The sequence below is a fragment of the Mirounga angustirostris genome, unplaced genomic scaffold, assembly GCF_029215605.1.
Source record: "Mirounga angustirostris isolate CCGP_5_RB_7025 unplaced genomic scaffold, mMirAng1.0.hap1 SCAF_4, whole genome shotgun sequence".
NCBI classification, from domain to species: Eukaryota; Metazoa; Chordata; class Mammalia; order Carnivora; family Phocidae; genus Mirounga; species Mirounga angustirostris.
Window position 1 is genome coordinate 119,797,893 of NW_026991712.1, and position 12,384 is coordinate 119,810,276.

Genomic DNA, 12,384 nt, shown 5'->3' on the forward strand with positions numbered 1-12,384 from the left:
CATGAACAGATGTCGAATTTTATCACTGCTTTTTTGCATCCGTTTGGTAGCATAAATTCTCTCCTTTAATCAGTCATTGATTTATTTTCTACAGTTAAGTTAACCTTGTATTCCCTGGGTAAACCCAACATGATCTTTATGTATTATCCTTTCTTTATACATATATTCCTGGATTCAATTTGCTACTACGGTATTGAACACATAGCACTACAATCTGTGCAGAGGCCCCAGGGGGTGGGAGCGCTGTTTGGAGGGGCAACCAAAAGCAACCTGGTAATTGGGAACAAAGTTTGATTTCCACTTCTCTCTGGGATTAGGGGCTCTAAGTAGACATCAAGGACAGGGGGGTGAAGGGATTACTATAGGAAAATGAAAATTCCGTTATTGGTAACTTTCATATTCAGTACAAATTTCAGTACACATTCAATCCAAAAATCAAAACAGATCTTATTGTTATAAAACAATTTTTAATAGCAGTGACATAAAAGGCTACTATTTATAAGTAAACCCATTTAATGTTTAGTTTGCTAGTTCACCTTACATAAAAAATGATGAATAAAAAGAAAAGAAAGTCCTACAAAATCCCCAAAACACCCTTGTAGAAAGCTTTTCTACAAGTCCATGAATGACATCGTCTCTTTCACTTTGATGAAGCCAAGGTTGATGAGGGTGTTCTTTTCCAGTTCTAAGTAACTCTCATAGTCCATTTTCAATTCAGCCTCCAACTGTTCCTTTGACTTCTGATACGTTTTCTAGGGGGGAAAAGCCAAATCATCCCAATAAAGCACTGACAGCTAGAAATACCAAAGAAAGGAAGGGGCTGGTTTTGAGCAGTTGGCCTAGCCACTGCCCTCTGGGAGGGTTTTGCGGGAGGGCAGAGGGCAGGAGGGCATCTCTGGCACAGTGAGGGAGAGTGGCAGCTGGCCCTGAAGGGCGGTGGCAGAGAGAGAGTGGAGAAGGGTGTGCAGGTCTCTGTGGCTTGGGAAGCCTCCTGCCAGACGTGAAGAGGCCAGATGTCCATCCTGGCCAGCAACCCTTTTCTAGCAGTGGTCCCTTGAAGGTCTCCTCATGGAGTCTGGTTTTGCAGAACTGGGAAGTGGGGAATACATGGCTCTTTGACACCTCTTTCTCAAAAAAAATCCCCTCTTCTAGTCTTCCTTTTTTCCCGTGATTCTTGTCCCCCTCCTGTAGCCTGAAGTGTGGATAATTGCCTAGAGCTTACAGAATTCTTTTGAATTCCTTCCTTTACTAAGTCCTATTTAGATGGCACAGCAGCTTATGGGTCACACGGAAACTGCTACTTTTTCTAGCTTTGGGTCTCCAGCTGAAATTCCAGTTAGAAAAACTCCCATTTCATGTGCTGTTAGAGCTGTAATTACTATTATTTTTCAAGAAGTGAGCTGTACCCAGACTCAGTGCTTGCAAAGAGATGGGTGTACGGTTTCCTTCGGATTTGTGGGTTGACATGTACAGCCTCATCCCTGGCAACGGCAGGGCACCTGTCAAGACCAGCCATGCTGGATGGATGTGTGATCTCCCCCTGCCTTCTGTAATCACAACAGTAGACGCTTCCTACCATTTTCTATGTGCCGCTTACTGGCTAAGTGCTGTAAATATTTTAACTCATTTAATCTCCTCTACAGTCCCCTGAGGTTGTTACAGCTGTTCCCATTTTCCCTGTTATCAGCGGTTGCTCGTTAGAACGTATTTCTCACTGACATTACTTGTTTTTCCTTGGTGACACCTTCCATGTTCTAAATGTAACAGAGGAGCCCATTTAAGTCCATTCGTTTATCTCCAATCTAGTTCCAGAGAAAATGGGAGAAGTAGTAGCTCTACTTTAAAGAGGGTACTATGTCGGGGCGCCTGGGTGGCTCAGTTGTTAAGCATCTGCCTTTGGCTCAGGTCATGATCCCGGGGGTCCTAGGATCAAGCCCCATGTGGGGGCTCCCTCCTCAGCGGGGAGCCTGCTTCTCCCTATCCCCCTCCCCCTGCTCGAGCTTTCTCTCTCTCTCTCTCTCAACTAAAAAAATAAAAAAATCTTTAAAAAAAAAAAAGAGGGTACTATATTACATGGAAATGAAGCTACAGGAAGAAGCTGGAGATGTTTTGGAAACTCAAACACATGATACAATTTCAAGATATGATTATTATAATATTCAGGTGTTTTAAAAGTATTTCATATGCAAATTATTTTTGGATTTTCCACAGGTCTACTGGCTTCCAGCTGATGTGGATGATTAGGAGCTGTCACTGTGGTATTTAATCACTCACAATAATCATGGGTAATTGTGGGCATAAAGGAAGGGTGTCCGGTTGTCTCACACCACAGAATTTCAACCAGTGTTTGTGAGTATGCAAAAGAACAGACCGAGACCAAATCTTTTATAGCAGGGAAAATGATGAAAAGTTAATTGATTGGTATTCTTTTATACCTTGCCACCACTAAACAATCCTTTTGAAATGAGGCCTTCTGCTTTTATTACACTGATACATATCTATCAATAAGTGATAATGTTAACATTAAGAATTCCACATGCTCATGCTCTCACATGAATAATTGTGCTGGAGGAGGTTATATATTTGCCTATAAAGAATCTATAGGGCGCCTGAGTGGCTCAGTCATTAAGCGTCTGCCTTCGGCTCAGGTCATGATCCCAGGGTCCTGGGATGGAGTCCCACATCGGGCTCCCTGCTCCGCAGGAAGCCTGCTTCTCCCTCTCCCACTCCCCCTGCTTGTGTTCCTGCTCTCGCTGTCTCTCTCTGTGTCAAATAAATAAAATCTTAAAAAAAAAAAAAAGAATCTATAAATGGGATCAGTGGTGAAATTGCTGGTGACAAAAAGCCTAGGAAGGGAATGAGCAAGAGAGAAGTAGAAATGTGGACTGAGGGGCCTCTGCTGAGAGAGAGAGAACTAAATTCACAGAATATCCAAAGGTCCCAATCCCAGTGGGCAAGGGAAGACCAACAGTGACAGAAGCTGGGAAACAGAAAGGTGAGGGCCTTCAGAGCTTTAGGTTCCTTTCTGGGAGAAAGATGTGTCCTCTACCAAATTCTCCTCTATCTCAAATTTTATAGTTCCCATATATTATATTATAGTAAAGTTCCTATCCATTTGTCTGTATACTGGTTCCCATTTACTAAAAGTCTACTATTTGTCGGGTTACTGAACTGAAAAGCCTAATCCTAAAAGGTAGTTATCAGTATTCCCATTTTATTTATTTATTTATTTATTTATTTATTTATTTATTTATTTATTTATAAAGATTTTATTTATTTATTTGACAGGGAGAGATACAGTGAGAGAGGGAACACAAGCAAGGGGAGTGGGAGAGGGAGAAGTAGGCTTCCCGCTGAGCATGGAGCCCGATGTGGGGCTCCATCCCAGGACCCTGGGATCATGACCTGATCCGAAGGCAGACACTTAATGACTAAGCCACCCAGGTGCCCCTGGATTCCCATTTTAAAGACAAGAACTGAAGCTCAGCAGTGACATAAGCCCTGCTCCAGATCTCGTAGCTAGTAGTGGTGGGTGGAGTTGGGATTTGAGCCCATGTGTCTTCATTCTATATTCCACTCTTTTTGGACTACCTGTTTTTCTTTAAACAAAAAATTTTTAAGTAATTTCTACACCTAATGTGGAGTTCAAACTCACTTCTCCGAGATCAGGAGTCAGATGCTCTGTGGACGGAGTCAGCCAGGTGCCCCATGCACTACATGTTTTAAGGTATTATTCACTGGATGTTAAAATTCTATGCAATGAAAGATTCCAGATTTTGAATTGTTGTATCTATGAATGATATTCAGATGCCTTTGTATCTAAAGGACTTTGAAATTATGGAAAACTTTAGAAAGTTAAGTTGGATAGAATCTAGATAGGTGTCCAATTGATAGTTGTCACTCATGGTAATCTAGGAAATGAGAGAAATACCCTCTTGACTGTCATGAGAAAGAGAGAAGAATGTGAAAAGGCATAATTTTCCTATTGAAACTGTGGAATAAGCCAAATATACATATTTCCACTGGGGTTAGAGGAAGGCAACGGCTTTTGTTTCTGAAATTTCACTTACAACTTTTGTCTTCTCAAGTTCCAGCTCCATTTCCTTCTTTTCTTGTTCACGAATTTTCTTTCGTTCCTCTATATATTCCAGATGCTTGACTTCTCTTTCAAAGTAGTGATTCATGCTTGATACCTGTTAGAAGCACAGGCCCATGAGAGGGGTGCCCACGTGGAAGCCCTCGTATTCTTCACAAGGCTCTAGAAGAATTCCTGCTGCTTGTAATTCATTAGCTGGCTTACTTGCTTTGGGATACCACCCACAGGCCCACTACTAGAGGAGCTAGCTCAGGGTGGGGGCTACTGTGCTAAGGTTCAGGGCCCTGCAAATTGGAGGATTCCACGAAGGGAATGGGGCTGGAAGAAGAGAACAGCAAAAAATTACAGTTTTGTAAAAGAAATACTCAGGGATGGCTTTTTTCCCTTTCCTTGTTTCTCACTTCTAAGCCTGAGGAAAGTATCATATCATCAACCAAACTTGGAAAACCCAGATGAGGAGCTCAGCGTAAACCCCAAAGGGACAGGAAGGGAAGCTGAGTTCCCTGGAGGACTTGGTGTGTGCACAGAAGAACAGAAGCAGCAAAGTCAGCAGAAACCTTGGGCAAAGCAGCCAGGGGATGGAAAGCTTTCTGCTTGCCAGTAAGTAGGCTGATGTTGGGACTTGTGGCAGATTGCAATCTATATATATAATGTTGGTTACTTATTTCTATTCATTGATTTTCTTTTTATCACCTCATTATTACTATTACTTAAAACTGGCGGGTGGTGCCTATGGAAGGGCAGAAAATTGCCCCCTCAGCCATGCTGCCTACAGTACACCAACTTGGGAGAAGACGGGGTGGAGGTGGGCAATGGAGAAATGTATCAAAATGTCAACTGGGCCTCCGGGAAGGGCATCACTGAAATAGGAGTCCCGTCCTTCGACAGTCTGAAAATAACGTTTTATGAATACCCAAATCAATTCTTTTCTGAATCTGGGCTTCATTTACTTGCCCTCTCTCTCATCACATTTGTTTTTCTGAGGTTTCAAGTTATTTAACTTATACAACAGAAATACATCCCTTATTTGGGATTGTGTGATTCTTTTGTTTTCTTACAGAGCAAAAACGCTGTCATTTCTGAACACACTTTTAAAACATGCCTCAGTAATATCTGGTCACATAAATTCTCAGAGCCAAAAGGTACTAACCTCATTGGTGGAGGGGTGACTTAACGTCCAAGGAATTTCCAATATATGCAGTGTTCCATAATAATCAGCTATGGCTATAAATTGCTGCTTAGCTGAAAGTTCCAAAAAATGGGGGGAAGAACAGAAAGTCATCCTGGAGGTTAAACATGAAATGTGTTTTTGTTTTTTGGTCTCCCAAAAGACCTGCTGTGGTTATGATAATCTTGGCATCTTCATCAGGCTTTCATGACTGAGGACAATATTAACTGATATATAAAAATCATTTTTTTCCAGTTGATGAAATGAAAGTCGAGACCTGAAGCCTTTGACGGCCACCCTGCCCACCTCAAATCTTGTCTTCTTGGTGCTCCTGTAAGGAGTGTGGCTCCTAGCTGAGGTTGACTATCTGTGTGGCTGGGCTACTGGACAGACTTGAGAAGAAAGTGAGGATAACACAGGGAAAGATTTTCAAAGAAAAATCATGAAGCCAGTTTTCACCAAAGACTCAGTAAGGGCTGAAGGATACCATTATCCAGATGAATTTCAAAGACACAACCAGAACCCATTTTCTTATTATAAAAACAGATCGCTTCTTTTGATCATTGAAAATGGATATAAAACACAAATGTGTTTAAGAATTTTAATTTTCTACCTTATCGTATGGGGTTTCTTTTCTTTTTCTTATTTTCAGAAGGTTTGGTTTAAATTGTTAAATCCTAGACTCATAATCCCTGGATGTATACAAAAGCAATGTTTTATAGCAAAGATGGGGAAAAACCCACACTGGGTGACACGTTAAGGCTAAGTGGTAGCCAGAATGTGACACTGTAGAAATTCTGAAGACTGAATTTCTAAAGGTAATGTTTCTGAGAGAGAAAAGGATAGAAAGACAATTTTATGCATGCATACCTTGGAAACAAAGGGAAACTTCTTTTAAAAGAGGCAAATATACTGGGTTTATATAGAAAGTAGTGCTTAGGTAAAACAGAGAAATTGGGACAAAGGATATAAATTACTTTTCCGAGGACACATCCTTGAATTTCTGCTTGCTTTGTTATACGATGTTTTTTTCCTCATAATTAGTTCAAAAGTTAAAAGTTTAAATAGATAAATAACCCCAGAGAGTCATTTGATCTCATGAAAAGAATTGCTTGATATTGTCCAGGGAAAAGCCAGAAAAATGATAAAATATTGAAAATTTGTGATGTAATGAAAAATTAAAGATACAAGAATTACTCTATTTGGGAAAGAAGCAGCAAAAGGTACCAAAGATTTAGGGATCACACTGTCTGACCTGGAGAAGATGAGAAGGATGCTTTTCATCATGTGGTTGGTTCAAAATCAGCCTCTGCTTGTCATACTAACCATGCCTCAGAAATAATTGTTGATAAAGAAAACAACGAGAGAAACTCAGGTTGTATCCAGAGTTTGAGTGTAAGAAGGAAGGGGAAGGAAGGGAAGAGAAAGTATGGGATGGGCAAAACTTGAGAAAAAAATATCAGAGACTTTCCAGATGAATGTCAAAATGTTCCTGAGTTACCCCCCAAAAAACAAAATAACTTAGGTCATTTAATTAGAATTAACACACCAGAGAAGGTCCAGGGTTTGATGTAGGTGATCATAGTTATGCAGATGTTTTGTGACAGGGCTGGCTCATGAGTTTTCTCCAGAAGGTCCCAGATGTCAATGTATCCATCTTCTCGGCCAATATAGAAAACTCCAGGCCTTGTCAGGGACCAGTGGCCTGCAGTATACCTTTTTGGTGCACAGGATGACTGAAGGAGGGGTCCAGTCTTTAAACAAAATTTTAAAAGGACACATGAAAACTTTTGTTATTATCTGAAGTGTATTCACAATGATTTTCTTTAAGTACAACTCAGATGGCTATGATCATGGAACAGCACAATTATGCCCACTCTGAACTCTTAGTTCTTTTTCTTATAGGATTTTATATAATGCCAACTCTTTTACTTCCTGTGCATTTTTTCTAACATTTTTTTCTTTCTTATTTTAGTTGCCTTTTAGAAAAGATCAAACCTTCCAGTCAAGCTGGAGATTGGTGGATGTTAGGTAAGTAAAGATTATAAGGAAATTTTGCTTATACCTTTATTTTGCTGTTGGGTGTCTATTTCCAATGGAGACAACTCTGGCAGCCAGGAAAAAAAGCCAATAAAAAGTCAATTCCAGCTGCGAACTGCATCCAATGGCTTGCAAATATTGTTTGGAAGAGGATTTTAGACCAGCAAAGCATTAGTACAAGATCAGCTTCTCTTTTCTTCACCATGGGGTAATTTGCCCTCTTTGGGAGGTTTTCAGAGAGAAAAAAGATCAGAATGTGCTCTCCTCTTAACTGTCGCGCTCCACCTGACAAGCAGGTGTATTCATTTATCTACTTATAGCTGCAGAGACTAAACTGTGAAGCTGTTTCCTACCCTCTGAGACATGCATAAGAAACTTCCCTATGGGAAACGAAGAATATCTCAGATTCATGGACTCCTTATCCTGTTCTTGCCCACCTTGCCCAGCTCCTTCCATTTCTGTGGATAACCCTGTTCTTGGCCCCTGAATAGTCTATGGACAATCTTGCCTAATTTTCTTTTTCTTTAACAACAAAACTGATACTTATTCACTGTAAAAAAGAAAATTGGACATACCAAAGTACATTGGTATAAAGTAGAAGTCCTTTTGTGGATGGGCACTTTGAGTAGTTTCTAATTGTTTCAATGACAAACTCGTACCTAAATTCACACAAGTATTTGTGTAAGTTAGAGTCCCAGAAGTGAAAGTGTTAGGTCAAAGAATATATATATGTATATGTATATTTTTATCACTTTATTTAAGGAATATATATATTCTTTATTGAAGAATATATGTATATTTTTATTCATTTTATTCGAAGAATATATACTCATATAAATGTTATATATATAAATATACACATTATATATCATTTTTTTCGAAGAATATATGTATTACAGCTATGAAATAGATACACATACATATTTCGGATTTTGATGATCTTAAATTGCACACTAAAGGGACTTGTCATGCTGATTTCCTCACACCCTGGCTTCACTGGATTTTATCGGTCTTCCCAGTTTTTGGCAGTTTAGCTTCTATTTGCCTGGAACCAGGCCCTCTCCTAATCCTGACTGCCAGAGCCCTGCTGCTGCTTCCCTGCGGCCCATGCATGTCTCTGGTCTCCTGGCAACGAACCCCTTAGCCTTCTTACTCCCACTGTCTGAACCTGTGGACGTACTCCTGGTATAGAAGCGAAGTTGATAGACGCAGTGCTTCTCCTTGGACTCCATAGTAACCAGCATCCCATCGTTTATTTTAAGGGGAGGAAAAAACATAAAATAAATCAACTGCCCACAATACATATTTTGAAGAAAAGACTGTTAGGTCTTAGAGAGCAAGAGATGTACATATTGTTTCCTTCCCTCAGGGAAGAAAGGCAAATGGCTGTGTTTTCAAAAGGCTTCCGTGGTTCTGCTGACAAGCTGGAACCCAAGCCATCTGTTGTAATTTCTCTAAAAAGTGTCCCTAAGGCACTGTTATGTCAGAACAGTCTGTTGTTCCCATTGTCTTTCTCAGTAACAAAGGACCACACACCCACTCCTCCATTTTTCAGGCAACTCACCATAACACCTTCTTTCCAGATGGCCACGTTCCATCCCCCAATGGTGAGGATAATGTCCTTGTAAAAAGGTGACCTCTGAACAGTGTGGACAGATCCATCATGGATAGTGTAGAGGCTCACTGGCTTCTTTGCTGTTGGGATGGAAAAGGCCACTTCATCTTTAATAATAGTGTTTATATTCCTGCATGACGAATAGGCAGAACTGCAGTGGATGGACAGGTCATGATTAATGGGATCCAAGCATAGACAACAAGAGGTCAGTTGGGGTAAATGAATCTGTCAAGGAACAGCTCTTCCTCTTTTTATGTGAAGTCTAGGGAGTTTCCATCAAGGCCATTTTTCCAGCTCAAAGGAATATTTCATGTTCTTATTCATTTACGCATTCATTAACCCACTTGGTTGGTCAAAAAATATTTGTGGATTGCCTATATGTATCTATAGGTACTAAAAATGGCTGGGTAAACAATGGTTAATAAATGAACATGATCCTGCCCTCGTGGAGCTTATAGTCTAATGGAAAAGACAGATACTCAATAAATAATATCCAATATCCAATAAACAAATCCCAAAGTATATAATAACAAAATGTTAAAAGTGTTATGGTGGAAAAAAATTGCAAGAAAGAGTAACGAGGCACATCCATAATTTAGACCGAATGGTCAGAAAAGTCCTCTGAAGATGAGTCATTTAGTCCTAAGTAGCACTTTGGTGTGGGAAGATTTTAATGTGGAGGAGTATTCCAGACAGAGGGAACAATGCACCCCCAAGTCCTGCAGAGAGAAATGCTTAGTGCCTTTATAAATTTGAGGAAAGCAATAAGACTGAAGTCTGGTAATCCCAGCATGAGACATATGAAACAGATGGGGACCAGGAGGGTCCAGACCACACAGGGCCTTGTAGGAAAGGAGTTTAGATTATATTCTCCACATGATGTGTTTCACTGAGTCCTTTAGGACCAGAAGACAATCTGACTGATTTCTAAAGATTCTCTGACTGCTCTGAAGAGAATGAATTAGAGAGAGGTAAAAGGAAAGAGGGGACACCATAGGAGGTAGTTCTGGTGAGAGAGCTTGGTAGCTTGGTTGAAAGTACAATGAACAAAAGTAGATGAGCAAGAAATATTTGCAAGCTGGAAATGACAAGACTTACAGATGGCTTGAATAGGAGGACTGAGAATGTTAGGTTTCTGCTAGGAGCAGCTGACTCCACGGAGTTTCCATTTATTGCAACTGGAAAGACCAGGGGGAGGCAGGTTTAGATGTTAAAATCAAGAGTTCTCTGCTCCAGCCTACAGGTCCTCCTTTCCTTTAGGCTGTGTACCCTATCATTGCTTGGGTTTCCTCTCCCCCAGACCTGGATGCGGGGCTGGCTGCTCCCTACTCCTTGCTGCCCACACCCACCTCAAAATGGCCATAAAGATATGTCCTATTTAGGCCAAACCATAATGTCCAGCTACCTTATATTCATACCATGAACTTACTGTGAATCCCATCATATTGATAGCTATGTAAAAGCTGGATTTCCCCCCCCCTCAGAACCCCAATGGGACATTAAGCTGAAAAAAAAAAAAAAACCGCACCTACTAAACCTTGCAAATAGCTCATAGAGTTTCAAAGAGATATTTGTCCACCCATATTCATAGCAGCATTATTTGGAAGCAACCCAAGTGTTTATCAATAGACGAGGGAATAAACAAAATATGATATATACATGCAATGGCATATTATTCATCCTTTGAAAGGAAGGAAATTCAGACATATGTTACAACATGGGTGAAACTTGAGGATATGATGTTAAGGGAAAGAAGTCCATCACAAAAAGACAAATACTGTATGATTCCACTTATATGAGGTATCTACAGTAGTCACATTCAGAGAGATAGGAAGTAAATAGTGGTTGCCAGATGCTGAGAGTAGAGGGGAACAGGGAGCTAGTATTTAATGGGTGCAGAGTTTCAGTTTTGCAACATCAAACAGTCCTGGAGATGGGTTGCATGCAGAATTTACACTTAAAAATGGTTAAGATGGTACATTTCACTTAAAAATGGTTAAGATGGTACATTTCACATTTATGTATATTTTACCACAATTCAAAAAGTTTATAAAAAGTAAAAATAAAAAATTTAAATGTAGCTTTCCTGGATTAAAAAAAAAGACCTATTTTCCTCCAACTGAAGCTCCGTCTTGAAGATAGCATAGGAGACATACTTCTAAGGCAATCTTGAAACAATCTGGAAGATTCCTGGGAAGTCAGGAAAGCCCTGGACACTGGCAGCTTTCTTCTTGTTGCACTCTTGTTTTTCAGAGCCTGGTTTTTAACCTCCTATAGTGGGGCTTCCCTGGACACCACCTCACTCTGGTGAGCAGGGCCATCCATGAGTCGGGAAGCTCTCTGCAGAATGTAATGATTACCAGCGATAGCAAGATTGACAACCACCAAGATTTATACTTTAAAATAACATGTTAGATGTTCTCAGCCCATAACTTTTCCTTCCTTTTGTCCTTTTAGGGACATTTAGTTCTATCTGGCAATGGATAGAGCTGTCCTTAAATTACTAATGGAGTACCAGATGCCCCAGTCCAAGTTGCTATGAGAAAGTTACAATAAACAAAGAAGTAGTTTCCAGAATCATTATCTAATGCAGGGTTCAGTATAGTGATGTGATTAAGAGTGCAGACTGTCTAGGTTCAAAACCTGGCAATGCTGGTACCTACCCCCTAGGGTTGCTATGAGGATTAAATGAGCTAATTCATGGAAAGTACTTGGAAGAATGCATGATGCATGGCATGTGGCAGTTTGTGAGTAGAGTACATGAAATAATTATGACAATTGTCATCATTCAGCCTGCATTTCTTGGCTTGTCACTTAGATCATCTGGAAATTTTGATTTCCTTCTTTATCACATATATCTCATTTAGGGTACTGCCTTTCAGAAGCTTTTTCTTAGAAGAGGAAATTCTCCTTCCTGCCTTGTTGATAAGAACATGGGGTCCCGGGCGCCTGGGTGGCTCAGTTGGTTAAGCGACTGCCTTCGGCTCAGGTCATGATCCTGGAGTCCCGGGATCGAGTCCCGCATCGGACTCCCTGCTCAGCAGGGAGTCTGCTTCTCCCTCTGATCCTCCCCCCTCTCATGCTCTCTCTCTCTCATTCTCTCTCTTTCTCTCAAATAAATAAATAAAAATCTTTAAAAAAAAAAGATTTATTAAAAAAAAAAAGAACATGGGGTCCCTAGGAAATCAAGAAGGACTGCATCCCAGTAATCACCTCATCTTTACTCAGGTACACTCCATGGTGTTTACGAAAAACATTAGACTGGTTGCTCTCAAGGAAAATATTGCCAGTTTATGGATGTAATTCGGGCAAGCAGTGCACAGTTTAGAGGGTCTAAACATTGACTTTCTCTGAACTTCAGCCATTATCCAATGGGAATAAGTGTTGTTTGGCTTACCATGTTACAAAATGCTTGACTGATGATTTTAAAGTATTTTAAAGTATTATGATGATTTTAAAGTATCC

The 12,384-nt window shown here is 40.3% G+C and overlaps 1 protein-coding gene across 1 annotated transcript in view; it reads right to left on the bottom strand.

The window, feature by feature from the left end:
• Window positions 1–220: 220 nt before the first annotated feature.
• Window positions 221–12,384, bottom strand: part of DNAI3 (dynein axonemal intermediate chain 3) — a 60,306-nt gene continuing 48,142 nt past the window's right edge. Inside the window, exons 17-21 of the mRNA XM_054513214.2 lie at window positions 8,869–8,999; window positions 6,814–7,018; window positions 5,247–5,338; window positions 4,071–4,193; window positions 221–752 (exon numbers count right to left, since the gene is read on the bottom strand). Of these exons, the coding sequence (XP_054369189.1) occupies window positions 612–752; window positions 4,071–4,193; window positions 5,247–5,338; window positions 6,814–7,018; window positions 8,869–8,999 (692 nt within the window). The 3' untranslated portion in view covers window positions 221–611. The remainder of the gene's footprint in view (window positions 753–4,070; window positions 4,194–5,246; window positions 5,339–6,813; window positions 7,019–8,868; window positions 9,000–12,384) is intronic.